This window comes from Brachyhypopomus gauderio, chromosome 20, assembly GCF_052324685.1.
Source record: "Brachyhypopomus gauderio isolate BG-103 chromosome 20, BGAUD_0.2, whole genome shotgun sequence".
Lineage (NCBI taxonomy): Eukaryota > Metazoa > Chordata > Actinopteri > Gymnotiformes > Hypopomidae > Brachyhypopomus > Brachyhypopomus gauderio.
The window spans coordinates 13,492,264-13,519,672 of record NC_135230.1 but is presented as its reverse complement, the minus strand read 5'-3'; the positions used below and the strand labels follow the sequence as shown (position 1 = coordinate 13,519,672).

The window sequence follows — 27,409 nt, the reverse complement described above, 5'->3', positions numbered from 1 at the left end:
CGCATCCTTGCACACACAGAAGAGAAACGGCCCCGCCCTCCTGACATCTATCTGCAACTCATCTTGGGTGTGTTAGAATGTCATTCGCAGAGTGGTTAACCATTGTCCCCGCCTGGCAACATTGTATCTGTCTGACCCTCACCCGGGCCATATGTCGCCCAAAAGTCCCTCCTCTGCTCCCACCACAGTCCCTCTGGACCCAAACGGGCAAACAGTCTGGACCCCACAACTGTTCTCTCTTGCTTAATTGCTATTCATGAAATGCTCCGTACAGTGAGGTAAATCTTCATGGACATTAATCGACAAAATGTGTCGAGTCGGGGCCAAGGGACTGTGTTCCTAAACCAGGAGTCCACGTGGTGTGTTTTGGAGACACTCTTACAAATTATCTGGTTACTCTTTCTTGTTTTTTTTTTCCTTTTTAGTGTGGGAGGAGAATCTCTCGCTCTCTGGCCATTGTAGAAACACACAAAGGGAGAGTGAAAAAAATGCTGCGTTCAAGACTTCCTGGTGTCGTTAATTACGGTGAGAGAGAGCACATTCGCCCTCGGCCCCTAAGCTGTGCTCCAGACGGAAGCAGCTCCTTCTTCTGGGACCTCTTCTTTTACCTAAAACGCTCATCTTAAATGCCAGTCCTAAACACATCCAGACAAGCAAAGACCTCGTCTTGGTGTCAAACGACCGTGCCCGCGCCTCGCCTATGAGGTTTTTTGCTCCTTCCACACAACTCAATATTGGACTAAGGTCATCAGATTAAGGGTGGTGGGAGGAAAAAAAATTTTTTTTTTTGAATTTTCCGGAATCGACACAGTGAAGGATAATCTTAAGGACACCCCTGGTGTGCTAAGTCCTCCAGGCTCTGCCTCTGGGAGGAAGGGAGAGCTTCAGATCTTCCCCACTGCCTCCCTCCCGCTCCCCCTTTTTTTTCTGCCTTTACAAAAGGGCCTCCTGAGTTATTTTGGGGAGGATGCTGTGCTCCCAGTCCTTAATCTGCTTGGTGTGCTCAGGGTAAACAGAGGAAGAGGAGGGAAAGAGAGAGTGGCTCGCCGTGCAGTTTAGTTCCTCCTTTCAGGTGTGGTTAGTTACAGACGTTCACAAAATCACTGGAAACGTGCGAGAAACGTGCCGCTCTCGGTCAACGTGTTCGTTAAAGTCATTCGGCCTCGGGGTCCTCGAAGGTTTTGCGGTAGCCTTACTGAAGTTGCTAAGAGTGAACTTGGACCACAAGTGACGGTTTAACATGTAAACACGAGCTCGCAGGCCAGAGCCCCGTTCGGCACTGCTGATTGGTGACCTGTGTGACACGAGTGACCCTTTAAGCTGTATTCATCTTCCTACACTGAGCTACAGTTCAATCCACAACATGCTGTTTAGTGTAATGTGTTTACACGGCCTGCTGAACTGATGCTAAATCAGTAGTTCTAGTCCTGAAGTGAGGTGATCTGCTCCACAATGCCCTCGCACTGGGAAGAGAGGATTAGAATATGCAGAGCCCGGCAACTGCAGTAAATGGCTGTGCTGGAATTCAGAGCTGGGTGCTTGTGCCAGAGACAGGCCCTCTCCGTTGCATTTCATTATGACCTTTTACAAACCAATTATGCCTTCTGATGCACTGCGTGTGAGCTTCCTAGAGAAACAGTTCCAGTTAGTCACTCTCTGGCAGTGTGTGTGTGTGTGTGTGTGTGTGTGTGTGTGTTTGTGCGTGCCCATGCACCCAAGCAAACAGTAAGCTTATTAGGATGAAGCTTAGCGTGGTCTTAAAGCTCCAGAGGTCTGGAGCCAGCACATGGGGTTTTTTTCCAGCTCAGTTTATTTCCTTCACGCAACATTTTGGTTCCTCAGCACCGCCATAGGCGGAGCCAAAGCAGGGGCCGGGGTGGCACTGGACCCCCCTGAATTCTGATTGGCCACCCCAAGTGCCCCCCCAGATGACTGACATGTCACCGCATCGCACATCTTGTTGAGAGCCTGTTGCGTTTTGTAATCGGTAATAATACTCAATGCTCAATTTCATTTAAAACATGCAAGCAGCAGGCACGACGGAGAATTTTTTTCAAACGAACGTGTTGTGGCGAATTCCGAGTTCCCTCGTTTGCACACGCATAAAGACGCTACAGATGATATTCCGGAGTTACAGTGATTATAACTTAGTTCACTGAGCACTCTAGTTTTGTCCTAACTAGATATTTAGACATAATACTGCTGTAATACTGCGATGTCGTGGTCCGAGGTGAACTTCGGTATAGCCAGTGTGTATTTTATTTAAAATAATTAACACCCTTGAGCCAGTGTGGCTTTGGACATAGATAATGCAGTTTGCTGTGATGGATAATTAAAACCTAGCTCTTATTTATGTATAGAAACATAAATCGACAATATAATCTGTAGCGTCTTTATGCGGATAAACGAGGGTTGTCGGAATGCCCCACAACACCGGCTGACAGTAAAAAGTGTCGCACGTGAAATGCTACAGGCACCGTTCAGAAACTGATCAGGGGTGAGTTTCCCAAAACGTTCTTAGCGCTAAGTAACTTCGTAACCTCGTACATTTCATACGAGGTTACGAAGTAGCGCTAAGAACGTTTTGGGAAACTCACCCCAGTTCAGTTAAATGGGTTCAGTTCAGTAGATATATGCGGCTTTTAGCCCGGTGCAGCTTATAAAACATTTTACTTTCTTTTTTTTTAACTTTGTAGGTGCGGGTAATATTATGAATGAATTATATTATAATTTTACATATTGTACATAAATAGTAAAAAAAGACACTTTTCTAGGAAAAATATTATACTACACATTACATCTACAGTGGTTTCTTTGCCCCGACTTAAGCTTGTGTGACCGTATCAGTGATGTAAGTTACTGAAAATATGTAGGCCTACTCAAATGGAATTAATTATTTCAAAAACAGTCACTCAATGATCGAGGGAATGCTGAAAGCAGCTTTCGTATTTCGTATATTTGGATTGTAAGATATGCCAGAAGTAGCACATCTGTGTTTTTACTTTTACATGTTGTACATTTTGCACATTGTTAAAAAACTGCAAATTTCATACACAAATCTGATCTCCTGCGTGTTTAAGATGTACTTGATATGAAAAGTATAACATTTACAGATTTTGATTGCAATTGAATGCTTTTCGTAAATATACATTGTCATAGTCTATGGACCCCCTAAAATAGCTTTGGCCACCCTCTGGCCACCCCAAGGATAAAAGTCTAGCTCCGCCACTGAGCACCGCCGAGCTGTGCGAGTCAAACGCAGCTCATTCCGTCGCACCACCATCATTAGCAGCGACAGATATGACTGGACTTGCTCATCTCTCTGCCGCCTGACCGCCATGGTACCACACTTTTGTTTGTTTCTTTCCACCTTTACTGCCATTTTTTCCCCTCAAGCCTTTCTAAGAAATATTGACCTCCGACAAACGTCTCTCCTGAAGCGTTTTCGCCTTTCCAATCTCCAGATGTCAAAAAGTCCTTCTCACCATCAGTCCTAATTCCAGATGTTTGGTCTTCTGGCCATGAGCCCACCAGCGTCACATCTGTCCCTGTTCATGTTTCTGTGTCACCAGCGTATCCAGGACAAATGCTTACAGTTTCAACAACAGTCCAAATTCAAGTGTCTTTTTGTGATACATTTTCTAACAAGAACAATAATGCTGAGAAGAAAGCTTATATTAAATGCGTCTGCAACATAACCGCTGTATTTTAATGGAGGGGAAAAAGAAATCTACAATGTAAATAGCTCATGGTTTCTGATTCATATTCATGGATAAATGTTCAAATGCTAAGAAACAGATAGAGAGCTCTGCTCATTTTTTTCAACTGATTTCTCCATCTCTCTCCCACTCTCCCTCTCTCTATCCCTCTCTCCTTCTCTCTCCCCTACTCTCTCCCTTTCTCTATCCTCTCTCTCTCTCTCTCTCTCTCTCTCTCTCTCTCTCTCTCTCTCTCCTTCTCTCACAAATACTGACACAGACAAACACACAGAGACACACACAGACTCCAACATATAGGATCGGACACGTTACTGTCACACACATTTACTGACACCCCCCCCTACACACACACACAGGATCTCATGCTCACCTACTCAGAGACATGGGCTGTCAGAGACTCTTGCACGCATTCTCTCTCTCTCTCTCTCTCTCACTCACTCTCGCTTTCCCTCCGTCTCTCTCTACCCCTCACCCTGTCTCTCTCGCGCACGCACTCTCCCTCCCTCGCACGCGCGCTCGCGCTCTGTACGTCCTTGACGCGGGCGCTGCTGTTCCTGACAGCCCGCCGCGCCGTCCGTGCGTGTGGTCTTCACAGGAGGCTGCCTCGGGTACCCCGCACGGCAGAAGGCGGCTTTAAATATTCAAACCCAAAACCGCAGCATCACGCCGGGCTTCAGACAGCCGCGCTAACCGTCACGGAACCGGCCGGACCCGTTAGTCCGTCGCTCGGGGAGCGGAGGGCGCTGTTTCAGCCCACGTGACACGCTGCACTTAACACGCTCTTATTATAAACGATAGAAACGAGGGGGGGGGGGGGCGACCTGCCCCGCTGTCGCCAGCAGACGAGTAACCGACAGAAAGGCTTGTGCTGATCGTCTTTATTCGAGACTCTATTATTAGAGTTCCACTGGAAGCACATGGCCTGAAATGGGAGACTGACGGCTGCGTGCAGAACAGACTTTTAATGATGTTGGACCACAGTCAGAGGCAACGTGTAGTTCACCTCCCGAGAACACCGCCACACTTCAATCTCATGTTGTGCTCATGACGTCCGTGAAACGCTTGACAGTTGCTTAAATTTAATGAGATCGTTACGTTTTAATTAACACTCTGTTCATTCTTTTCACTTCCCATTAAATTAGTGGTTCCCAATCATAGTTTTATGGGACACTGTACTCTGTCCATTCATTTAATCACTTCTGTTTTTATTGTTTTATTTTAATAATCCAATAAACCTACACCTGATTCATCGCTTCAGGTCATTCTCACAGTGTTCAGTAGCTCAGGTCATGCACAGTGTTCAGGCAAAAATCATCCAACTTGTTCAACTTGCTTATCGTCAAAACCATAAATATATTCAGTCAAAACTGTCCTAAAAGGCAAATATGTTCATAGACCTTTACAGAAACATGTAATAAAAAAAAAAGTATAATAAATGTATATCTTAGAATCTGTACTTATTTCTAAGAGGGAATAAACATAAATTGTAGGTAAATAATATGAACTTTACAGTTGATGAAACTGCTGCTGCTCTGCGGGACACCTAACTTGCGGGACACATAATTAGCAGGACACCTAACTTGCGGGACATGCTTCGAGAGAGGTTCAGTCTCCAGTTCTGTTTTTTTCCAGGTCACTATCAGCAGTCCAGCATTTGTTCAGCCCTTTTAATGAATGCATGTGCTTTGCATAAAACAAAGCCATCTTTGGCTTGGACAGAATGACATGGACTGGTGTGTTTATGAGTCATTAGCACGCGGGCTCGACTCTGTGTTTCTTCACCTTATTTATTCTCCTGAAGTCACATGCACTAATTAGTCCCAAGGAGGACCCTGGGGCGACTTCAACCTCCCACTAATCAGAAAAAACAAGACTGCCTCCACTTCTCACTCACAACCAGCGTGTGTGAGCAAGACATATACATGCACGTGTCTCTCTCACACACACACATACCTCTGCATCTACACAGAGGCACAGACCCATGTGACACACCCACACACCCTTACACAAGCAAGATAACACAAGCTAATTGCCTACACACTCAGCCTGCTTGTCTCTCTTCTTTTTCTTTCTTTCCCTTTTTCTCTCTCTCTCCTCACACACACACACACACACACACACACACAAACACACACACACACACACACACACAGCTCATGCAGGAGACAAACATACCCCAGACGTCCCCCCACCCATCTTCCTGTATAATGTGATGACAGCCTGTGTCCCTGAGAGACCAGAAGGCAAAAGATCCTCCGGCTTTCCCAGCATGCCGTGCTTCTACCAGACCTCCACTGAGGGCACGGCGCCTTCTGCCCCGCTACAACCCCACCATCCCCCCACCCTCTCTACTCCCCCCCACCCAAAATACCCCACTCCCCCACTCCCCCATCCCCCCACCCTCTCTACTCCCCCCCCACCCAAAATACCCCACCCCCCCATCCCCCCACCCTCTCTACTCCCCCCCCCAAAATACCCCACTCCCCCACCCCCCACCCTCTCTACTCCCCCCCACCCAAAATACCCCACCCACCATCCCCCCACCCTCTCTACTCCCCCCCCACCCAAAATACCCCACCCCCCACCCCCCCACCCTCTCTACTCCCCCCCCCTCTCTACAACCCCCCACCCACCCCCCCACCCTCTCTACTTCCCCCCCACCCCCCCACCCCCAGCTCTTCTCTCCCCTCTGCTTCCCGCATCAAAATTAGCTTTGCTATGTCAACTGAACCTGAAGATTTTAGACACGGTGGAAAAACCACGCACTGTCTAGCTCTTGTTTGTCAAATGCTGCATAATTCCATAACCAGCACAGGACTCGCGTAGTGTCCATTTGATTGAAAGATTGCAAAATGATGTCTCAGACCTTATTCATGTTCCCTTCGGATTTTAATAAGGTTCACGTTAGTCTTACAGTCTCTCGATTTGGTAATCTCATTGCATCTGCAAACAGATAATAAGATGCAGGATAGTCTAGCCTCTGTCCTGACGCAGACCTTGCCTAAAAACTTGTTTATTCTCTCTCTGCCAATGTATATGGCATCTCATGAATAAAACCATGAATTTCACCAGCTGCAACTTGAGATTTAGAAAATGTATCTTGTATGTAGGCGAGGTCCTGATGTAGGCGAGGTCCTGCGTGAACAGGACAGAGTTCGCCATATCCTGCCACCCACTCAGGTGCAGCAACCAAAGACTTTTAACGAAGCTGAATACGAGTTTCTCATCTGAGGCATTTAATTAATGACGCTCACCTCGAAGACGGCCTCTCGCAGCTGAGACGAGAGGAAGACTAGGGGAGAAATCTCTCCAGCTCTCGAAAAGGAGGACGTTTTATCAAGACTTTAGCTAAGAGTGTCGTGAAAAGCGATTCATTTTCGGAATGGGTTTAAGCTATTCCCCCTCGAGTGCCCTCTCTCGCACAGAATGGACGCCCTTCTCAACGTGACCAAGACCTAATTACGTTACCAGGATAATCGCTGGTGTAGATTGAGTGCCTCGACGTTTAAGATGAAGAGGTTTTTCTGTTGAACTCATGCTCTGAAATTGCCCCATGCGGTGTGAGAGGCTCATGTGGAACACACACACATACACACACACATACACACACACACACACACACACAAAGGGACAGGATAAGGGGCGGGGGTGGACGGAAGCCACAAAGCTTTTCCAAGCCGGTGCGCCTCTACACTAATCTCTCATTCCCTCTCTTGCCCACGCTCCTCACACAGTCACACACACACACACACACACACACACACACACACACACACACACACACACACACACACACACACACACACACACAATCACACAATCACACATATTCACAGACACCACACACACACACACACACACACACACACACACACACACACCAGCACGACATCATGTCTAGCCCCGTGAGAACACCTCTCTGCCTCACACACCTTAAAAGCCGCATAATGACAAGTCTGTCATATTCAACACCCCTATGGCTGGAATCTAGTCCAATTTGCCACATTGTTATATTGTTATATTGAGACCCACAACGACTGTTGAAAGCAGGGCTGATGTATTCTATAAGCTATTTGCATAAAGGCTATTCAGCGTGTCAGTCTGGGGGGTCCTGCACTGCCATATTTGTATTCAGGACAGTGGAGAACCATGTTCCGAATGGGCCCAGCCAATTTCCAGTGCACCCAGTACTCTTCCGCTAAGCTCTGAAAATTAGACGGGGAAAAAAAAAAAACCTCCCAAGCAAACGGGTATCTGGAATGCTGGAAAGAAAGAGAATCCAAGGACAAAGCTTCTGATCTCCAGCCTGACGGAGCCCGAGGGCGTCCAAACCGATCCAATCGCATCAGGCAGCCACACCGTCCTCCCATGTTCCTGACGCTTACCTCCAGATCACAGAGGAACCGCAGAGGTGTGTGTTTTCCGCGATAGTGGGATAAACGTGATCATGAAGATGAACCCATGAGACCTCTACACTAACTGCAGAACACACACCTCTCCAGTTCCTGAAGTCCTGAAGTCCTGAAGTCATTCCATCTCTGCCATTCAACGGACGAAGTCAGTAAATATACATACCGCGTTAATATTATGCCCAGTTTATTAGGTACACCTTAGAGGTGCATTTTGTAAGTGTTCGCTTGCTGACTGTAGCCCTGTTGGCATGTATAGTTTGTCTGCCACAAAAAAGCCCTGCTGAGTGGATATTATTTGTAAGGCATTCTGTTCTCAACACGGCTCCAGTGCTGGCGTAATAGTGGGATTGGTGTGGGCACACAGAAGGTGCAGGTTTACCAGGCACCGCTGTGTCGCTGGAATCTTTACACATGTTAGTGTCACTTCTAGGTTGACAGTGATCTACCACCCAGAAATAGCCAGCCAGCCAGCAGTGGTTCTGAAGCCAGAGACTGATCTCTGAGGAAGGGCTGGAGCACATGCAACACTTTCTCCCAGCTCAAAACTGGTGTTTCTGATGAAGAGGATGGTAAGTGCATACACTCGAGCGTTCGAATACAATAAAAGTTCGTTTCAAAGGTGCGTTCGATCCATGACCAAAATTCATCGAGCTGTTTGTGATCCACTCCCTTAATTCAGGGGAAATTAGACCAATGGGAGTGGAGAGGCACAGAGTCTAAAAGGTGGTTTAAACCAATCAGCATCCAGCTGCTTTGACCACAATAAACAACCTTTTATATTGCCTAATAATGGATTGGCACATGTGGCTGGTCAGGGCTTTCCACTAAGCTGCCGCTGTTTGTGCCTGACCCCATTTAGCGCAGGACAGCCCATTATCATCTCTTCAACCTTTCTAATGTGGCAACCACAAGGAATTTTCCAATGTAATGAGCTAATCCTTATTAATTCATATTTGTTGGTTTTTGGGGTGTTTTTTTTTATTACCAAGAATGATTTCTCATTTGTAGAGTGCTCATTAACTCCCTTTATCATCTCACATCAGGTTTTAGAGGCTGATTTAATTAAACTTTAATAGATTTCGTTTTCCAGCAGCAAGAACAACAACAAAATGAGATGATTTATCAAAAATGATAATTATGAAGGTGAAGGCTGGAGGTCACCTAATGTTTCATAGATGATCCATCCATGAGGCAGCTGCTACACATGTGATTGCACTGCATCTCTGTTTTACCTCACAGTACTATTGTTTTATTGGCCGAGTCTTTGCTGCAATCACTTGAAAAATTACTTGACTGTACATAGCCAGTGTACGTATATAGTAAGAGACTATGTGGTGTTTCCTGTAGTTTTCTGTTTACCTTTAACAAGATGCTAAATTTATGTGTGCTATAGTGGATGGTTCAATACTACCATTCCCTGCTAATGGTAACCTTAGGTCTGAGATTTTTGGACAACAACCGCATGACTTCATTTCGTATGAGGAATGGACGCAGTGTGGCTATCGGAGCTAGAAAGGCTGGTCTGTCTGTGGACTGTGGCTTGTATGCCGGGACCTTTCGTCCTAAGTGAAAGGCTACGGCGTGAAGAAATCACCTCCACACCTACAGCAACATGGGAACACATGATCAGGGACGTGAAGAATGAAGCCAGCCAGTCAGTCTGTGTTACCACTTCCACCAATTAAAGAAGCCAGTCCTGCATGTCAGAATCCACCCTCGGGTTCTCTCTCCGTCTCTCTCCCACTCTCTTTCTCTCATATTTCTGGATCACCCCCATCACCTCCAGCCATCTGGGCCAGCCGTCTTCTCCCCCACCCGACATCTCTATTTAGGTGTGAAGGCATCAGTCCGACACCATCAGAACGGGTCTGCCACATGACGCGTCCCAAGTCCATCGTTAACAGCATGGTGGGGTGAAGGATTGCCTGCAGCTCTGCTGGTTGGGCAAGCGTCATGTGGTGTCACTCTTGTCATGCCGTGTCACACACGTCTACGTGCGTCCTCACCTGCTGCGAGGTCGCCCCCTCACTATCCAAACCCCACCCCACCCCCCCCCAGGTTTGTCACAAAGGCCCCACTCGCCTTCCCCCCGACGAGTGGGTTAACAACAAAGTGACCCTTCCATGTCCTGCAACCCAAAGCACTGGTACCCACGACTGCCCTTGGGAGAGGTTGCATCAGGGGTCATCCATAGTCGTGACAGGACGGCACCTCCTGGGAGTCTCTGCCCCACAGATGAGGGCAAGCAATACACAAGGGGGCAGAATAGTATAAGAGACAGTGCATGGACAATGAGGAGGGGAAAGAAAGAACAAGACGAATAACACCAACAGAAAACACTTCAGTTTCACCCGAAGTTCCGTCATATTCTGACCCTGAGGAGCGAGAGATCTGGCTATTAAAAATAACACACGCAGATCAGGCTCACAATTGACTGGCAAACACATACAAGTCATGGATCATCCTGTACCGACAGCAGCACGGGCAGGTTTGGTCTGAATGGTGTCTCATCTGAGGTACCACAACACGACGGAGGTGGAGGATTGCTAGTGGGATCCCACACTGGACACGAGGTATGAGGATCTGATACTGGAGATACTGTGGTCTGTTCTTTTTAGACCACTTAGAAAAGAGCTTCTGACCTCAAGTCCCTCCCAAAGGATGCTGCTGGTAGCTCTCTTGCCTGCCCTGCCCCAGAAAACAGAAAGAACTGCTTACTGACCATACTGTGAGAACATAAGGCGAATTATTATGCCACCAACCCCCACGCCTGATACACTCTGGAAATGATAACTGTAATGCCATCATGATCATAGCTTGCGGCATTGTGTCCGTCCTAAAGTTGAAAAAGGTATAAATGCTGAAATATGTTATATAGAGCTTCAACATTTGTGCAAAGCAACATCTGCGCCTTTTAATGTGCATCATTCGATTTATGCATACACAAAGACCCCGTTGCTTAAAAATAAAATCACTGAAGCTTACGAAGCTCCGAGACAACCTCTTTGTCTTTCACACTGGTCATAGCTTGCTCGCTACTGCCATCTAATGGATGCATGTGGCGTCAGATTATATTTATTTTATGTACTGACCTCACATTGATACCAGCTCATTAAAACTTAGATGGAACATTCTCAACGCGTGTGACTAAAAACTAGTTATTAAAACAGGGGCGAATGTTTCACTACTAGCATTTTACAAATCCATTTCAGTGCTGACATTTATATCGCATGTTAAATTACACATGAGTAGTTTGGAGACATCATAATTAAAGACTTCATGTTTATTCCCTGTGGACTGTGGGTGTGTAGGTCTGCTTCGCAGGTCGCCTATATTTCACCTTCAATCTGTCACCTTGAGAACTGGAATTGCCTTTACCAATGCAATAGTTCCCGACCTCGAGGTGTTCAGGCGTGAGACTATATAACCAACACCAGCAGGCTTAGAAACAAAATGCTTTTGTCTTGTCGCAACATAAAAGGACACGATATGTTAAGGTAATTTGCGAGGCTGAAAGAAATACACACACACATGCTTGTCGTGCTGGGTTTTCAACACCTTTTCCTTCAGGTGATACGCGCTGTGTAATTGGGTCAACACAACAGTTGACGAGCCGCTCTGATTCCGCGCGCACACGCCGCGTGAAGAAGATATTTGCATATTCATACGGCCAGGACGGGCCTTCGGAAGGGCGCCCCCTACCGCCTAGACGAGAAGAAACGTCAATTACTTCCTGATATAAATTCTTATTTAATTTAGACTATGGTGATGTTAATAAGGCATATAGGCCATTCGTCATATATTGGTCATTTTGTTTGTTTTTTTATATATTTTAAACATCATGTTTGTACACTCTTTTTATGCAAGTGGAATTTAAGAATTATGCACCACCCATCCAGTCCTGTAGAGGTCGCTGTTTTAATGACTTTCACTGCCCTTCCTCTGAAAGATCATCATTGGCGCATTATAACGTTGGAACCGTCACAAACATATTTCTATTGAACGGCTTCAGTGAGATTGACTACTTTGATCACTTCTGTACTGGATTCTACCCTGTTTTTGGAAACATACTTTATAACATGCTGCTTTCTGAGTTTCTAAGTCTGTGCTTTAAGAGAATATTTTAATTATTCTGTGCATTATATTTTGAATATACAGAAAAAGCAACGTCATCATATATTGTGGTTGTTTGTGCAATCTCAAGAGGGAAAGGATTTGGGGGTTTTAGCTTAAGGAACGAGGTGTGTGTATGTGTGTGTGTGTGTGTGTGTGTGAGAGAGAGAGAGAGAGAGAGAGAGAGAGAGTGTTGAGGGGGAGGGGATGCGGTTCATTTCTGCATGCTAATGTCTCTTTTGATCTCTCTCCACTTTCAGAAACAGCACTGCTGTGATCTCATGCTGAATTGATTGTGGTGTCCCTCTCAGTTCCTTGTTCAGTTAGAATGTTGAGAAGAGCTGTGCATAAATGCACATACCCACTCTCACACACAGGGATGTTGAGATGATCTGTGTATAAATGCACATACCCACTCTCACACACAGGGATGTTGAGATGATCTGTGTATAAATGCACATACCCACTCTCACACACAGGGATGTTGAGATGATCTGTGTATAAATGCACATACCCACTCTCACACACAGGGATGTTGAGATGATCTGTGTATAAATGCACATACCCACTCTCACACACAGGGATGTTGAGATGATCTGTGTATAAATACACATACCCACTCACACACAGGGATGTCCACTGCAAAGTAGAACAAATTCATTATTTGCTAGATACACTAGAAGCACTAGAAAATTGCTTTTGCACTGGATGCAATTTCTGAACCTATATACAGTACAAAGCAATAATATGCTACAATTTCAAAACTATTCATATCACATGCCAACAAATTATTAAAAATTAATATATGTTTACAGTCTATATGTTTTAATGAATATACATTAGCAGTTTATACATTTATGAATTAATACACAAGGGCAGTCTATACATTTGTGAAGGCCTCTCCTAGTCATATTTAAACAAATTTCTTTCCATCTTTTAGTGCCAATACTGAATTTTACAACAAAGGTAACATTGTGGACTCTTCTGTCCGAATACTATTCCTCTTTTTCTCCTCTTTTTCTGCCCGCTATCTGTACGTCTGTACACAGTTATCTGTACACTCTTCCTCTTCCTCTGCAGGCTGTGTGTGCTGGGCTGCTGGCGGTCTCTTCCACCACCCCCCTGGTGCTCACACATGTTAGGGGCTGGAGGTGTTAAGTCTCTGGGAGTCCTGGCTGGAGCGGCCCTGATATGTCATCCTCCCATCTGCTGGCCACACTTTGCTCTCACACCTCCCATTTGTCACTTTAGCCCTGTGCTAAAACTAATCCGGCTTTTCAGGTCAGCCCAAATGGGCCCAAAATGATGTGGCACGTCGTCCAGACTGCAGCCCTCCTCGTGCCACCCATTAGGTGACACATATACATCTGCTTAAAGGAGCTGCTGGTGGCGTCATGAGTAAAACGTTTCCGGAAGGTTCTGTGGGAGGGAGGGGGGAGGCTGAGGGGGTTTAAGGCGGCCAGCATGCCTACACATTCTGAAGAAGCGATGGCCTTTAAGCTAAAAAAAAAAGTGCATTAAAAATGAACATAATATTTTGCATTAAGTGTACTGAGCACTGCGGGAAGCAAATGCACTTTGAATGCGTCTCACTTTAGATGGGTTAAGATAAAGCTTTGAATCACATAGGGCTTGAGAGAAATCTGTTATTTTAAAATGTTTAAAGGGAATTCCATTTCTTTCAGTTTTGGCTCCTTTATAAATATCTGCCAATTTGCTGGCTGGATCGAAAGGCATATTTTACATGTCATGTACATTAAGTTTTGGAAAGGGAGTGGTTTTCATTTTAAACATTAGCTAAAAATGTTCAAAACTACACCTAAAGGAATTAACAATATTTGAAGTACTGCAGATAAAATGTCAGAAAGGTCGAATTCTCATTGACGTTTACCCTGGATGGTTGAAAGTGTTGGTTTGTGTTATACTTTGATACTATATTTGACCGTGAAATCCAAATAAATCATGAAGTGAAATAACCCAGCTATAGGGAACAGGTTAGTTTGCGTACACTGTTTAGCTTATATTTATAGATGTGCAAAGGTTACTGCCCACCCTAAAGTGGGGCCTTTTCCCAACAGAAGAGATTATGCTTGCACCAAATTAACTTCCAACACATTTAAAAACACATTTTTAAAAAGCACATAACTCCCAGCACATTTTAAACGCATATTTAAAGCCTCTTTTTAAAGCCTCTTTTTCGCAAAAATGTTTTGTCAAGATCCACTTTTCACACTTCACAAACTGTACGTCAAGCTTCCACTTTCCAGGGTACTTTTCACGCGCTCCATTCCTTTGAATAACACATTTGAAGGCGCTCACACCCACGTCTCATCCTGACCGGCGCTAATGCTCTTACAGTCACCTCGCCAGGCAATAATCGCAACTGTGATCTGGGCCTCAGCGCCCTGCCGATGTGTCAAACCAGAGGCGAGTTGAGGTCACGTGAACGTCCACGGGACGCTGGGCCCCGTCTGTTTCTCAAAGAGACACAGAAAATCAAACAACTGAAATATATTTATATTTTTTTCCACACTGTGAGTGCATGGCTGTTGGTATAACTGGAAAGGTTTCAGTCGGCCAGTGCAGGAAGTGACAGATAAAGCTTTTAGCCTAGGCTACTTATCAACAGGATTATCCCCAAAGCCAAATGAGGAGCTTAGGGGGCACTCCCATTGCCTTAATTATTTGTCATTAAGGATCAACAACACCAGCTGGGCTGAAATGGCTTTAGTAAGAAATTAAGGGTTTTTTTTAATACTGTGTCTTTTTCATCAGACGTGGAGTAGAGAATATAGATGGCCTGTTCTTATCCCTATATGATTGTTGGATAAGGCGTATCAAAACCAGGAAAGCGGATATTGCACCGTAAATTGTCTTAGAAAATCACTGACTTGGGGAAAAAGGATGACCCACATTCAATGTTAGGATCAATTTAAATGTAATACAATAACTAAGGTTTGCCTCAGGACCAACATAACATCTCCCTCTCTCTCTCTCAGGAAAAAAGCAAACAAACTTATTGCATCGTGCGTGGCTGAGCATTTCAGTGTTTAAGAATGACACCCCATTTTACCTCGAGCCGACAAAAGAAGAAGAGAAGTTTTATGCTCCGTTTGGACACCATATGCTGAGCGAGTAACAGGTTGCAGGCAGCGCCGCCGAAGCAGTTCACTGGTCACCGAACAATACAGAACCAAGAGCTCATTACAGCATCCAGTTGGGACGAGGCGAGCTGAGACAATAGTGGGTTCAACTCTTTACAAGTTAAGGAATGTTAAAAGTGTATGGTCCACTTAACCTGGACCTTAGCAGAACAATGCATGAGTTGTTATTAAAGACTAAAGATGAATGAGGTCTTTTGCAGTGACGACAACTACTAATTACTGAACCCTTTGCATTTAGGAAGTTCTAGTAGCTTGGCAATTTGATACAGCTGTTTCTGTTAGCCTTACTGAAACACTGAAGCCAACACAAGCGGAAATGTAATATGAATTCTATACATATCATTCAATGATTATGTTTGCTTACTACAGTAAGCAAATTCACACTTGTATTAACTAAGGTTGACTTGTTTAGTCTAAAACCTTGTGCAAATATTTCTCTCGTTCGTTATAATAGCTACTTTTTAATTAGCCTAGACCAATTTTGATTTCAAACTCGCTTCGTCTCATGCTGTCTTCATCCAGGCTTACACCTTTAACTGGATCACATAATTTCGTATGACCTCGTTATAAGTATTACTGAAAATAGTTTCCCCAAGGTGATATTAATGGACAAGTGTTATGCTTCATGATAAAACATTGTGAGTTTAAAGAGGTTGTTAAATGTATTACTATGTCGTGATCATCTCATAATGTTACACTTTTGATTTAATCACTTCCGAGTTACTTTTTAAATCACTTTGATTCGGTGTGTTCTTATAGACTGATCATTAAGTTGCTACGAAAATAAAAATGTTTGATGAAATACTTTGTAACTAATAAAATAATGGAATCTGAGGCTGCGTTTGGATATTGCTGCATTTGATGTAAAGTTTAAGCACTGCTCAATAAATAAATAAAGCAATGTCATTGATGTTGAGGTCGAGAAACAGGGACACTGTGTATTTTCTTTTATCATTACTTATTGTTTATTAGGCCTACTTAAAAGAGGGCTCTAATTACTTAGCAAGTTATATTTTGAGGTAACCTATAAAATGTATGTTGAATGAACCAATCAATTATGCTGAGCATGGAACATTAAAAGTAGAATGTCTGTCCCATCTCGGTGCAGCCTGCCTGTGAAATCTGATTGTGGATTGAGGTTCAGTGCTCTATGTGTGAGGAGCAACAGGGCGCAACATTTTAACACCTTGCGCTTTGCGCGCGTGACAGATTGTAGACTGACACCTGCCACGTGACTCGCGGAGTGCCAAAATGTCGCTGTGGAATCACATTCTTTCATTTGTCACCCATCCGTTTGTCGGCCCAATCTAAATTGTGTCAGTGTAAAGCGCACCACAAAGGCGGATTACACACGTTATAGGGCACAAAAAAGTTTTTTTGTTGGGCTACTTCTTCATTAAATGCATACACGTTTATTTTTGTTACGTGTAGGCCTATGTATTGTTTAAAAGTCACCAACATGCGTCTTGAAATAATGACAATGTGGTCCATGTCTATGTAATATTTAAACACGATTTAAGATCATGACAGTGTAGAGATATCCTACTAAACGTTTGGGGTTTTCAAGTCTGTTAGGCCTACTGAAGGTGGGCTAAATCAGTGCATAAAAAGTGAATGTAGCATACTGTTGGTCAGATCTCGCTCCACAAACAGAGAATTATTACACTTAAATCGTAAAAGTGGCTTTGCATTCGATAAGGGCCAATGCCATATTTACAATATACCAAGTGAGACATGAGGCCTACAAAAACGAATAACAAACGTAACGTCCATTTTGGTTCAGCATAAGGTCCCAATCTGTAAAAATATAAATGCACTTTTGTTCACTCCGAAAAAAGTTTGGACGCACTGTGGTGGTCCCTTTTGGAGGATCAGAGCATGGCCATTGGTCAGCGGAGCTCCTCATTTGCATAGACGTCTGGCTTAAATCCCGCACTGACGGACACCGTCTGTAGGACATTTCAGACGAGCATTTGAGGAAAGGATACTGCACGTGCATGAACTGAATCCATTTTAGATGGTGTGTCATAAAGTTTTAGAAATCTACTGATTACAAGTTCAGACGGACATGGATCTTAGAAAAACTCTAGTAAGTTTGACCTTAGTTGTGATCTTTGCTACAACGGTTGCAATAGGGACAACAACAAAATATTACACATATGAGGAGGACGCACCAGGAACGTTTATTGGAAATCTTTCAATGGACTTGAAAATCGACCCGTCCGAAGACCCGAACACAAGTTTTCGCTTCATGCAAGAAGGGAATTCATCACTGATTCGGATGCGGAAAAGCGACGGGCTCCTGACGGTGGCACAGCGCATTGACCGGGAGAGGCTGTGTCAGCGGTCCACGCAGTGCCTCATCACGTCTGACGTGGTGGTTTTTACCAAGGAAAAGTTTCACCTCATCCACGTTGAGATTCACGTGAGAGACATAAATGACCATTCCCCAGTGTTTCCTCACGACGAAATACAACTTGAGGTTTTAGAGAGCGTGGCTGTGGGCACACGTTTTCCTTTAGACGTGGCCAGCGACTTGGATGTCGGAAACAACTACATCCAAAATTATCAGATGTTTCAAAATAGCAATTTTGATATAGAGGTGCGGACCGGCGAAGATGACATGAAGTTTGTTCAACTTGTGCTAGTGAAAGAGCTAGACAGAGAGACTGAGGATTCATACACATTTCTGGTTACTGCAAGTGATGGTGGGAGTCCTCCCAAGTCTGGATCAGTGACAGTGCATGTTAAAGTTCTGGACTCTAACGATAACAGCCCTCAGTTTGAACACGACATCCTTAAAGTCGAACTCAACGAAGACGCACCTGTTGGGTTTTTCTTGCTCAGAGTCCAAGCGCTCGACCCCGATGAGGGCCAGAATGGTGACGTGCGATATGATTTTGCTGAGGGCGTCCTCGATGACGTCAAAAGCCATTTTGACATTGATCCTTTAAGCGGAGCAGTGACCGTGAAATCTATGGTAGACTTTGAGGCGAGAAAATCATACGAGCTGAACATACGGGCGTATGATTTGGGCGAGAATTCCGTTCCTTCGACGTGCGCGGTCGTCGTTGAAATAGTGGACGTGAACGACAACGCCCCAGAGATCACGATCAAGCCCATGACGTTGATGGATGAAGGCATGGCCTACATCACAGAATCGGCGGCCGTGGAGAGTTTCGTCGCTCTCATCAGTGTCACGGACAGAGACTCGGGCGCTAACGGATACGTACGCGTAAGTTTGCACGGCCACGACCACTTTAAACTTCAGCAGGCGTATGGCGACAATTTTATGATTGTCACCACATCAGCTTTGGATAGAGAAAAGATTCCCGAATATAACCTAACCGTAATAGCCGAAGACCTCGGTTCTCCACCGTTCAAGACGTTTACCCAGTACACGATTAGAATTGGTGATGAGAACGACAACCCTCCATTGTTCAGCAAACACGTCTATGAAATATCAGTGATGGAAAACAAAGCCCCGGGATCCTACATAGCGTCTGTAGTAGCTCGAGATCCGGACGAGGCGGAAAACGGCAAAGTGACGTATAAACTTCTGGACAACGAGGTGGAGGGAGTCCTCGTGAGTTCATTTCTTTCAGTGGACTCAGCTTCTGGCACCCTTTACACAACCAGCTCTCTCGACTATGAATATGTAAAGCTGATTGAAGTCACCATTAGTGCCAGTGACGGGGGCTCCCCTTCATTGTCAAGCACTGCCCTGGTCAAGGTCAGGATCGAGGACGAGAATGACAATGCGCCTTTCATCACTAATCCTGCTCTCATCAGCGGCTCCGCAGATGTGCTCCTCCCGTACAATGCTCCAGCTGGGTACGTTGCCCTGAGGGTCGAGGCCCGCGACATGGACGACGGGGTGAATGCCGAGCTCTCCTACACCATCCTGGAAGACAAAGAGATGCTGTTTTCCATTAACAAACACTCTGGTGATGTAGTGCTAAAGCACAGCCTGACATTCACGTACGGTGACACGCTGGACATCAAAGTCAGAGTTAGCGACCGAGGTCGGTCCCCTCTCTCGTGCACCGCCGCAGTGCGCTTCGTCGTTTCAGACGTGGAACCCGTGGAGAACCAAGTAATGGTGGTTCTCGAATCGAGTTATGAAAATAATGGCCATGACGTAGACGTTTCCGTCGTCGTCATTGCACTTCTGGGCGCCGTGTGCGTAATGTTGCTGGTTGCAATAGTAGCGGTGGCCCTCTCGCGCAGGACCAGCCGCAGAGATGCGTCCGTCAGCAAGTTGGAGCGTGGCTCTGCGGAACACTTCAAAAAGACTCCGCTAACAGCCCACAGCTTCGACTCATCAGACTCAAACAGCTTCTCTGGGGCCAGCGCCACTGTTACAGAGCAAATTTCATCTACAAGGGACAACTCGTCTTATTCTTATGAAGAGGAACGAAGCAAGGACTCTGACAATAAGGTAAACTGCACATACTGAATATAATCTCTGACCAAAGTGAATGTATTCTGATAATTTGGGGAATGGCGTGAGAGCTTACTGTTGGTTGTTTTGTTTCTAGGCGTTTGAACCTCTCTTCAATAAAACTAATGTTGATCCTCTTGCCATTTGGCAAGGAGACAGATATGTACTTCAAACAAGGTATGTTTGGCTCAGTATTTTCACGGTGTTTGATGAGTCTGTTTTGTGTTAAATAGCAAATGCAAGTCTTTGAATGCATGTAAACACATTGCCTGCATGACCCAATGTACGCTCTTAATAAGGTTTCCTCTGCATGCAAATGATGGTGTTTGTGTTCCCCCCTTGGCATGGCTGTACTTGGATGTCTCTGTGCTTGTCTGACTCTGCTGTTCTGTTCAACAGTGGCTTCAGGACCACTGATCAAACGAGTGTGAAAGACAGTGGGAAAGGAGACAGTGACTTCAATGACAGTGACTCTGACAATGGTGGAGAAGCAGGCCGAAAAATGACCACCCTCAACCACCAGCTCGCTGGAAGTAGGTTTTCTGGGATATTTGACATTTCTAAACTTCAGATTTTTAGTGACAGTGTTTCAGTCCTGAAAGAGTAAAGTTATGACAAATATACAGGTATTTATTTTAATGTATTTTTTATGATAAAAATGCAATATTGGTTCTTAATGCATTATTACTTCTATCCCAATTGCAAAAAGAAAGCAAATGGGCTTGAAATATGAGACTGGTTCAGTATTCATTTGAAAAGATGCTAAATATTTTGAATTTGCATTAGCCTAACAAAGTAATTTTGTTGATCAACTTTGCTGAGATCTAATTTTTCAATGTAATTCCAGGTTCATTCCGCACTGGACCAATGAATGGAGTAAGGGCCACTACAGGGATTCCAACACACGCTACCAGCATTCATGTGGGTAAAAGTGGACACAATTTAGCCTATCGGATGCCGATCTGTGGCCTCCGCCAGGGTTCTCCTGCTCAAGGGCCTTTTTGTAGGGACTATGGTTATGCAACAGTTCTACCGCAAGCTTCTGAACAGACCCAGGTATCCAGATGTCACAGGGTGGATATGATGCCTTCACAGCCCTATTACATACAGCCGACACGGGCTCATGTGGACAGACAAGGCCCGGCTACCAGGCAGCCAAACCCAGACACAACCACCGCGCTTGTGGCATCATTTTGAACACAAACGGTGATTATATTTGAGTGTGGTTCAGTGTTCAAAAGTGAATTTTACTTTTAATCAATCATTTCAAGCCTACGAGATCAACCAGGGATTAAGGCCAGACAATTTTAATTCTGGCTTGAATGTTATGCTTGACTTTTTTATCAACTGTTTGTTTCTGAGAGCATTTTTATTGTTTGTTTTATTGTCTGAATTCTGCTGTCATTTTCTTCATATCATAGGATAGTTATTTGTAAAAGATTTGCCATGTATCTTCACTCTATTGGCTCGGCATGTTGTAAAGATTTGATGTCTTTATTTATATTGAAAATAACTGATTCTGTAAATATATGTAAATAAAGATTTTTATATTTATTGCATATCATGAATGTTTGAGTTTCATTTTGAACTAATGAAACAAATATTTCTGTTGTCAGGTGGAGATTTGTGCAGTATGCATTTAGGCAGCCTGTTAAGTAGTTGTATTTTTGCTTGCAATTTACTTTAAGAACAAAGTAAATATATAAAAGAGTCGTTAATTATCCACTATGCCTACAGTCTGGTCTCTTTTCAAGAATGCGCGTCTTGAGCTGCAGCGTCACCCAACGTCAGCATGGAACCGCTGAAAGTGCCATCGTTGTTCCTACAATACCCACAATCCATTTCGAACGCAGCTTCTGGTGTACGGAAGACGCTGCTGTATACAAGATTGTACTGGTAATGCCAGCTTTTGGATAGGAAGTCTTTTGTTTGCTTCTGATTTTACTAAGATACGTTCTTGTTAGAAGAAAGCTAATCCGTTTTTTTATACAAACATGGTTCACGAAGAGTTATTTGCGCGTCTTAATGAAGTCGGATACAAAAACTGGCTAAAAGCAGGTTATTGTCTTCTGAAAGTTAAGGACGGTTTGTGTGGATTTGTGGACGATCAAATGCGTGATTTTCACAACATTGTAATCAATAGTAACACCGTCTTACTAAGAGGGAAAACGTGCAAAAACAATTGTAGACCAAAGAATAACCAGGTAACTTCCCTATGAAGAATTCCTGTATTGGGGAGCGCCTCTGTGCTCTAGGCGTTAACTATATCAGTGTATGTTTGTAGATAGGAATACACGCGCAAAGACCAACCACTGACACGTTGACCTGTCCTGCAGTTTCAGTCGGTTTGTCCCCTCTGTAGTGAGTGGAAGAGGGAAATTCTGAAGCACCACACGAAGCCATCTGGTGTTATTAACTGGGGAAACTGCAGACCGTGGCTGTGGCCCATCGAACACTGGGAACTTGCAAAGGTAGGTTACGCTCAGGACCCATTTAGTATTAGAGACGTCTGCCTTACACAAACACGCAAAGGATAGTATTGCAGAGTGCAGTCCATCACCAGCCGGGTTCTGGCCACAGGACCCCTGCTGACAGGATGTTGTTTGGGTGGTGGACTATTGTTAACACAAGAGTGACCGTGACATGGGAATAAAATTGGTATTAGAGTTTTTAAAACATTGTAGTCACTGTTAGTTTGCATGAAGTCTTCAATGCAAAAATATCCAGCAAACAACTATTTTGTGGTAAAAAGTACCTCCGATGAAACAAATTGTGTGTGGAAAACAATGGAACATATAAAGCGTTACAATAAAATAAGAATAAGAACAAATGGAACATTAACAATAATTAGGACACAGAAATAGCAATAATAATAATGATTGTAAAAATCTGTAATACATATTAACTACATTTCCTTGACATAATTTGTTGCTGTCTTTAAGCAAATATTGGAGTCACTGATTTTGTTAAATTGTTGTAACTGAGAAAACAGACAGACAAATATGGAAGACTGCCCTTTTATGCCTGTATCAGCAAAACTTTACCCTTCAAAATTTCACCCAGCACTGGCACAGGAAGGGCATATTTTAAGAGCCTGCCTAAGGCCTCCCCACCCCAAACACCAGTTTAATGAAAATAGGCCACTTGGTCAGGACTGGCAGAGCTGAGCAGGGACCGCGTCCCCTGCCCTGTGCGTGATTGTGTGGCTTTGCTTATCTGCTCGAGCCTCTTCGAAGTGGTGGAGTCTTCGTGGTTGAACGTGTTTAAAAGGGGTAATTAATGTTCAAATAAAATCAAATCAAAGTTTATTTGTATAGCGCTTTTCACAACACATGTTGTCACAAAGCGCTTTACAGGATTTAAAAGGTTAACAATACTATGGGTCCAGAACCCTAATGAGCAAGCCAAAGGCGACAGTGGCGAGGAAAAACTCCCTATGATGGTGGGGAATAGGAAGAAACCTTGGGAGAACCAAGACTCAAAAGGGAACCCATCCTCCATTGGGCGGCCCGTTAACACACAAATTACACAAAATACAGACAAATACACAAGTCACACACAAATCACACAATCAGACTAAGTAAAGGTAGAAATGAAAGTTCTGGGTTTTGATATTGTCACTGTAAATGTCTGTTGATGAACGCCAGGCTTTCATTCCGTGTCGGAGCAGCGATGCTGGTATTGTAGGCTCCGACTGCAATGTTACTCTCCAGGTGAACCTCTGAGAAAAGATACGAGATGTAGTAACTATGTAACAGATTAATCAAAGGCCAAACTAAACAGATGAGTCTTTAATCGAGTTTTAAACAATGAGACTGTGTCTGAGTCCCGAATAGAGGCAGCAAGATTATTCCACAATTGTGGAGCTTTAAAAGAAAAGGCTCTTCCACCTGCTGTGATCTTTTTGATCCTAGGAACAGTTAATAACCCTGCGTCCTGCGAGCGAAGTGAACGCGCTGGGTTATATTGTTCAATAAGTTCACTAAGATAGTCTGGAGCTAAGCCATGCAGCGTTTTATATGTTAATAAAAGTATTTTATAGTCAATACGGAATCTAATTGGCAGCCAGTGTAATGACGATAGTACGGGACTAATGTGATCAAACTTTTTAGTTTTTGTTAAAACTCATTGTTTTGTTGTAATGTTGTGTAGGCTTTCATGCCCCGTGGGCAGGGGGGCGTCACCAGGGCAGAGAACTGCGATGCCGCTGCCATCCTCAACCTCCTCCACCTGTGTGACCACTTCAGCTCCATCAACCACTTGCTCGTTACTCAGGTGAGCATCTGCTAAAATGGGGCATTGGCTCCAATGGACCTTCATAAAATAAATTGGCAGTTGAACAAAAAACGGGGCGCTAACCGCATTCCCAAGTCATGTTGGTCATGCACCCAAGAGCGAGTGAGTTAGTTTTTCGCGGATAACCAGGCCAGATCAAAGCTAGTTCGCTGGGCTCGGGCGCCTCGCGAGCGTGTTTCGTTTACGCCGTCGCTGCAGACGTCTCGTCCATCTGTGTCCCGCAGGTGATCCACTGCAGGAACGAGCTGATGCACTCGTGCGAGATGCGGGTCTCCGATCAATGGATGGCGCACTTTCAGAAGAGTCTGGACCAGTTGTTGATGCAGTTACGCCATGTGCCCGAAGTGGCTGCAGCAGCCCGGCAGATCCAGGAGGTATTAAAAAAAAACACCATTAAGGGAAATGGAGGATTTTATTTATGACCTATGGTGACTCCAAGGTTTTACGTACCGTGTCATTAATCCCAAATTACAACACAGTAATCCATAACCAGTGTTTTCAAACTTTTAATATAAATGCTAATGGTAATGAGATAACATTTATCTAATGTTCCATGAGACACGCAAAGTGACAAATCTGCTCTGTGGTGTGAACTGCAAATTTTAATCATGCTTATCAGATGCTGTCGGTGGATCTGTCTGTGCACGTCCCTGGGGTTGACGGTGTAGATGGAGCCACAGGAATTGAGATTGAATCCATCAGCCTGTGGGAGACCGAGCTACTCAGGGAAAGTCTGAGAGACCTGCTAAACACAGATGAACATGACGGGGCTCCGGTGTATGCGGTAAGATTCACGCAGACTATTGCTGAACAGTACCAACTATTCAGCAGTAAATGAAATGACCATATGGTGTGTGTTGACCATACCGAAGCATATTGCCATTATGAAAGAGACATTAGGAGAAGTCTATTAATTTACACAGGGACTCAGATGTGACTTTGCATATAAAATGTGCTGAGGCTTAAATAGATTGCTTGTGTTTGGGTAACCCCCCCATTAACTACCATAGTATTCTGAAACAGCGAACAGTAGAACAGCAAACAGATATATTTTGAAAATATTTTTTTGAAATATTTTGTCTCATAATGCAATGGGGGAAATAAGTAAAAATCAGTGAAATATTCTTTGTTTCCAGGATCTGCAGAGAGTGCAGATGCTACACAGATTCCTGAGTGGCCATCAGGACCTGGAAGAGCAGTTTAGGTCTGAGCTTCTCAGCATTCAGGGCTTAGAGGAACATCTGCAGAGCTTAAACAGCGACCACGAGAAGCAGTGACAGGACTGCAAACCCGTTCCCTATTGTTCACGAATGTGGAAAATGTTTTGTTTACATTTTTAACTTTTAGAAGTAAATATTGTGCATGGTTCAGCAACAAACTTGTTTTATGGGTGGTGTTGTATTAATTGGTTGATGGTAGATGCTCCTCTCATTTGCCAATATTTGAACCTGCTCAGAACACGGTCCAGTGGGTTTACAGCAGACAAAACCTCTTCCATTGTGTTTCTCCTTCCCAAGGGCAGATCGGCCCAAACACAATGATGAGTCAGAATACAGTTTGGACCGTGGCAGTAGTATGGCTTACAAGGTAGTTTTCACTATCTCGCCAGCTGGATGGACAATAAACTGACTGGGCAAGACAATATAACTACAATTTGTCTCCTCTGTCTCACATTTATTGTTGGAGAGTGATAAATATGAACTATATTATTATGTTATTTTATTATATATAATTTTCAACCTGCAAAAACACATTTATTGACCTAAGAATATGTTTCTTCCTGCCTCTGGGACTTCTACACGTGTTCATGTGGGCAAAGTGTTTCAGAACACTGGAGACACAGAACCGTGCACCATGTGAAGGTCCAGCACATTCCTGTAAGGTTGCACAAGTAGACAAGACCCTTGAGATTTTGGAGGCGTTAGCAGCGGGGATGCTTTCAATATAGCCTCTCCTATGATCTGGGTTGACTACCTGAAAAAGTCTGAAATCTGAAATTTAAAGAATTTAAAATTCTTCCTTTAAAAATCATCTTTGTGCAAAACGTCTCCAATGTAAACCTGAAATATTAATAGCCGAGACCACGGGAAGATGGAAAACGGGGAACATTCAGGTTGCTTGCCAGACTGCTGAAGCGTTATCTCATGTCAGCCTCAGGAGCGCCGTCACGCCATTTTATTGGCCGCTTTGCTTTTTCGGTTTCATCTTTTGAAGCATGTGAGTGCAGGCACCGTGCACGGGAGCAGAGCAGGACCAGTCGAGTTCTCCACCTCCTGCTCCCAAGCGTGTCCCTCCAGGCCGTGTTCAGCACACCCCGTGTCTTCAGGGGAGGCTCATAATCCCTGCGTGTGGACGCGGCCGACCACCAGCTGTTAACGAGGCTAAGACGCCCAACCTGTTTATCTCCCTGTTTGCTATGAAACTTCTGTTTATATATTTATATATCAATTATGTTTTGTGCAAAATGACATAGGACGAGTAAGTTAGTAGTAGGAGTAATATGTGGTCTTTAAATGATCTTCAAGAGCAAGTGTTTTAAAATAAAAATGCTGAAAAATTAAATACTCTCAGTTTGAGGAAGTTGATACAAGTCCCAATAAACAGGTTATTAATAAATATCATCTGATGAGCTCTGAAAAGTTTTTTTAAGTGAAATTGTCAGGTCCTGTAATTAATTTGCTTGTAGTTGTCACGGTACTGCGGCCCCTACCGGTCGCCTCCGTCCACAGCGGTTGTTGTTGTGTTTGTATTGTTGTGTTGTGTGCGTCCCTCAGGGGGGCGGAGCCCGTGATCCGTCTCACCTGAGGGTCGTTTGTTTGTCTATATATGTCTTGTCTTTGTACCAGTTGACCACTGGTCATTATATCCTTATTTCGGATCATGTCACGGGTTTTTGGTTTGCGCACTTTCTATATTAAACCATCCTTTTTCCCAGAGACTTGGCGTGATCGCTTTCGTTTTATTTCGCTCACCCTGCCCGTCACAGTAGTGCAGCCAGAGTCTGAAGTATTTTTTACATGCAGATCTGACCATAATAGCCCACTGAATAATTTCTGAATAAACTCTCAATAAACTCTCACATTTGAACTTAGCTGTGCTGTAAGTAGTGGCAAAAAACAAGTAAATGAACAGTGATTTATAAACCAAAGCATCCTCTTATTGGTAAGCTGAGCTGTTATGAATCACTGAAATGAGTCAGAATGTCAGTAACTAATACATTACCAATAGCATTATGTCCAGCCTGCAGGGCCTATGTGATAG

The 27,409-nt window shown here is 44.2% G+C and overlaps 2 protein-coding genes across 3 annotated transcripts; both read left to right on the top strand.

Moving 5' to 3' along the window:
• Positions 1 to 17,385: 17,385 nt before the first annotated feature.
• On the top strand, positions 17,386 to 21,342 carry pcdh8.1 (protocadherin 8, tandem duplication 1). The gene is made up of 4 exons (XM_076983323.1): positions 17,386 to 19,849; positions 19,950 to 20,029; positions 20,252 to 20,385; positions 20,700 to 21,342. Exons 1-4 carry the CDS (start codon positions 17,477 to 17,479, stop codon positions 21,047 to 21,049), a joined length of 2,937 nt encoding a protein of 978 aa, XP_076839438.1. The 5' UTR covers positions 17,386 to 17,476; the 3' UTR covers positions 21,050 to 21,342.
• A 293-nt stretch (positions 21,343 to 21,635) lies between these two features.
• On the top strand, positions 21,636 to 27,086 carry LOC143484475 (uncharacterized protein CXorf38 homolog). 2 transcript variants are annotated; one of them, XM_076983210.1, is made up of 6 exons: positions 21,636 to 21,748; positions 22,215 to 22,323; positions 24,005 to 24,127; positions 24,373 to 24,522; positions 24,768 to 24,932; positions 25,285 to 27,086. In XM_076983210.1, exons 1-6 carry the CDS (start codon positions 21,645 to 21,647, stop codon positions 25,423 to 25,425), a joined length of 792 nt encoding a protein of 263 aa, XP_076839325.1. In that variant the 5' UTR covers positions 21,636 to 21,644; the 3' UTR covers positions 25,426 to 27,086. The 2 variants fall into 2 exon arrangements, with proteins under 2 accessions (XP_076839325.1, XP_076839324.1); XM_076983209.1 differs by having other exon boundaries at positions 21,696 to 22,056; positions 22,189 to 22,323.
• Positions 27,087 to 27,409: the final 323 nt, after the last annotated feature.

What these genes read in the sequence shown, in the direction of transcription:
- pcdh8.1 (XM_076983323.1), top strand. Translation starts at nt 17,477, where the DNA reads ATGGATCTTAGAAAAACTCTAGTAAGTTTGACCTTAGTTGTGATCTTT. An exon ending in GCAAGGACTCTGACAATAAG is followed by an intron (nt 19,850 to 19,949) that starts GTAAACTGCACA and finishes TTTTGTTTCTAG; the next exon opens with GCGTTTGAACCTCTCTTCAA. An exon ending in AGATATGTACTTCAAACAAG is followed by an intron (nt 20,030 to 20,251) that starts GTATGTTTGGCT and finishes TCTGTTCAACAG; the next exon opens with TGGCTTCAGGACCACTGATC.
- LOC143484475 (XM_076983209.1), top strand. Translation starts at nt 21,847, where the DNA reads ATGGTTCACGAAGAGTTATTTGCGCGTCTTAATGAAGTCGGATACAAA. An exon ending in AACACTGGGAACTTGCAAAG is followed by an intron (nt 22,324 to 24,004) that starts GTAGGTTACGCT and finishes AATGTTGTGTAG; the next exon opens with GCTTTCATGCCCCGTGGGCA. An exon ending in ACGGGGCTCCGGTGTATGCG is followed by an intron (nt 24,933 to 25,284) that starts GTAAGATTCACG and finishes CTTTGTTTCCAG; the next exon opens with GATCTGCAGAGAGTGCAGAT.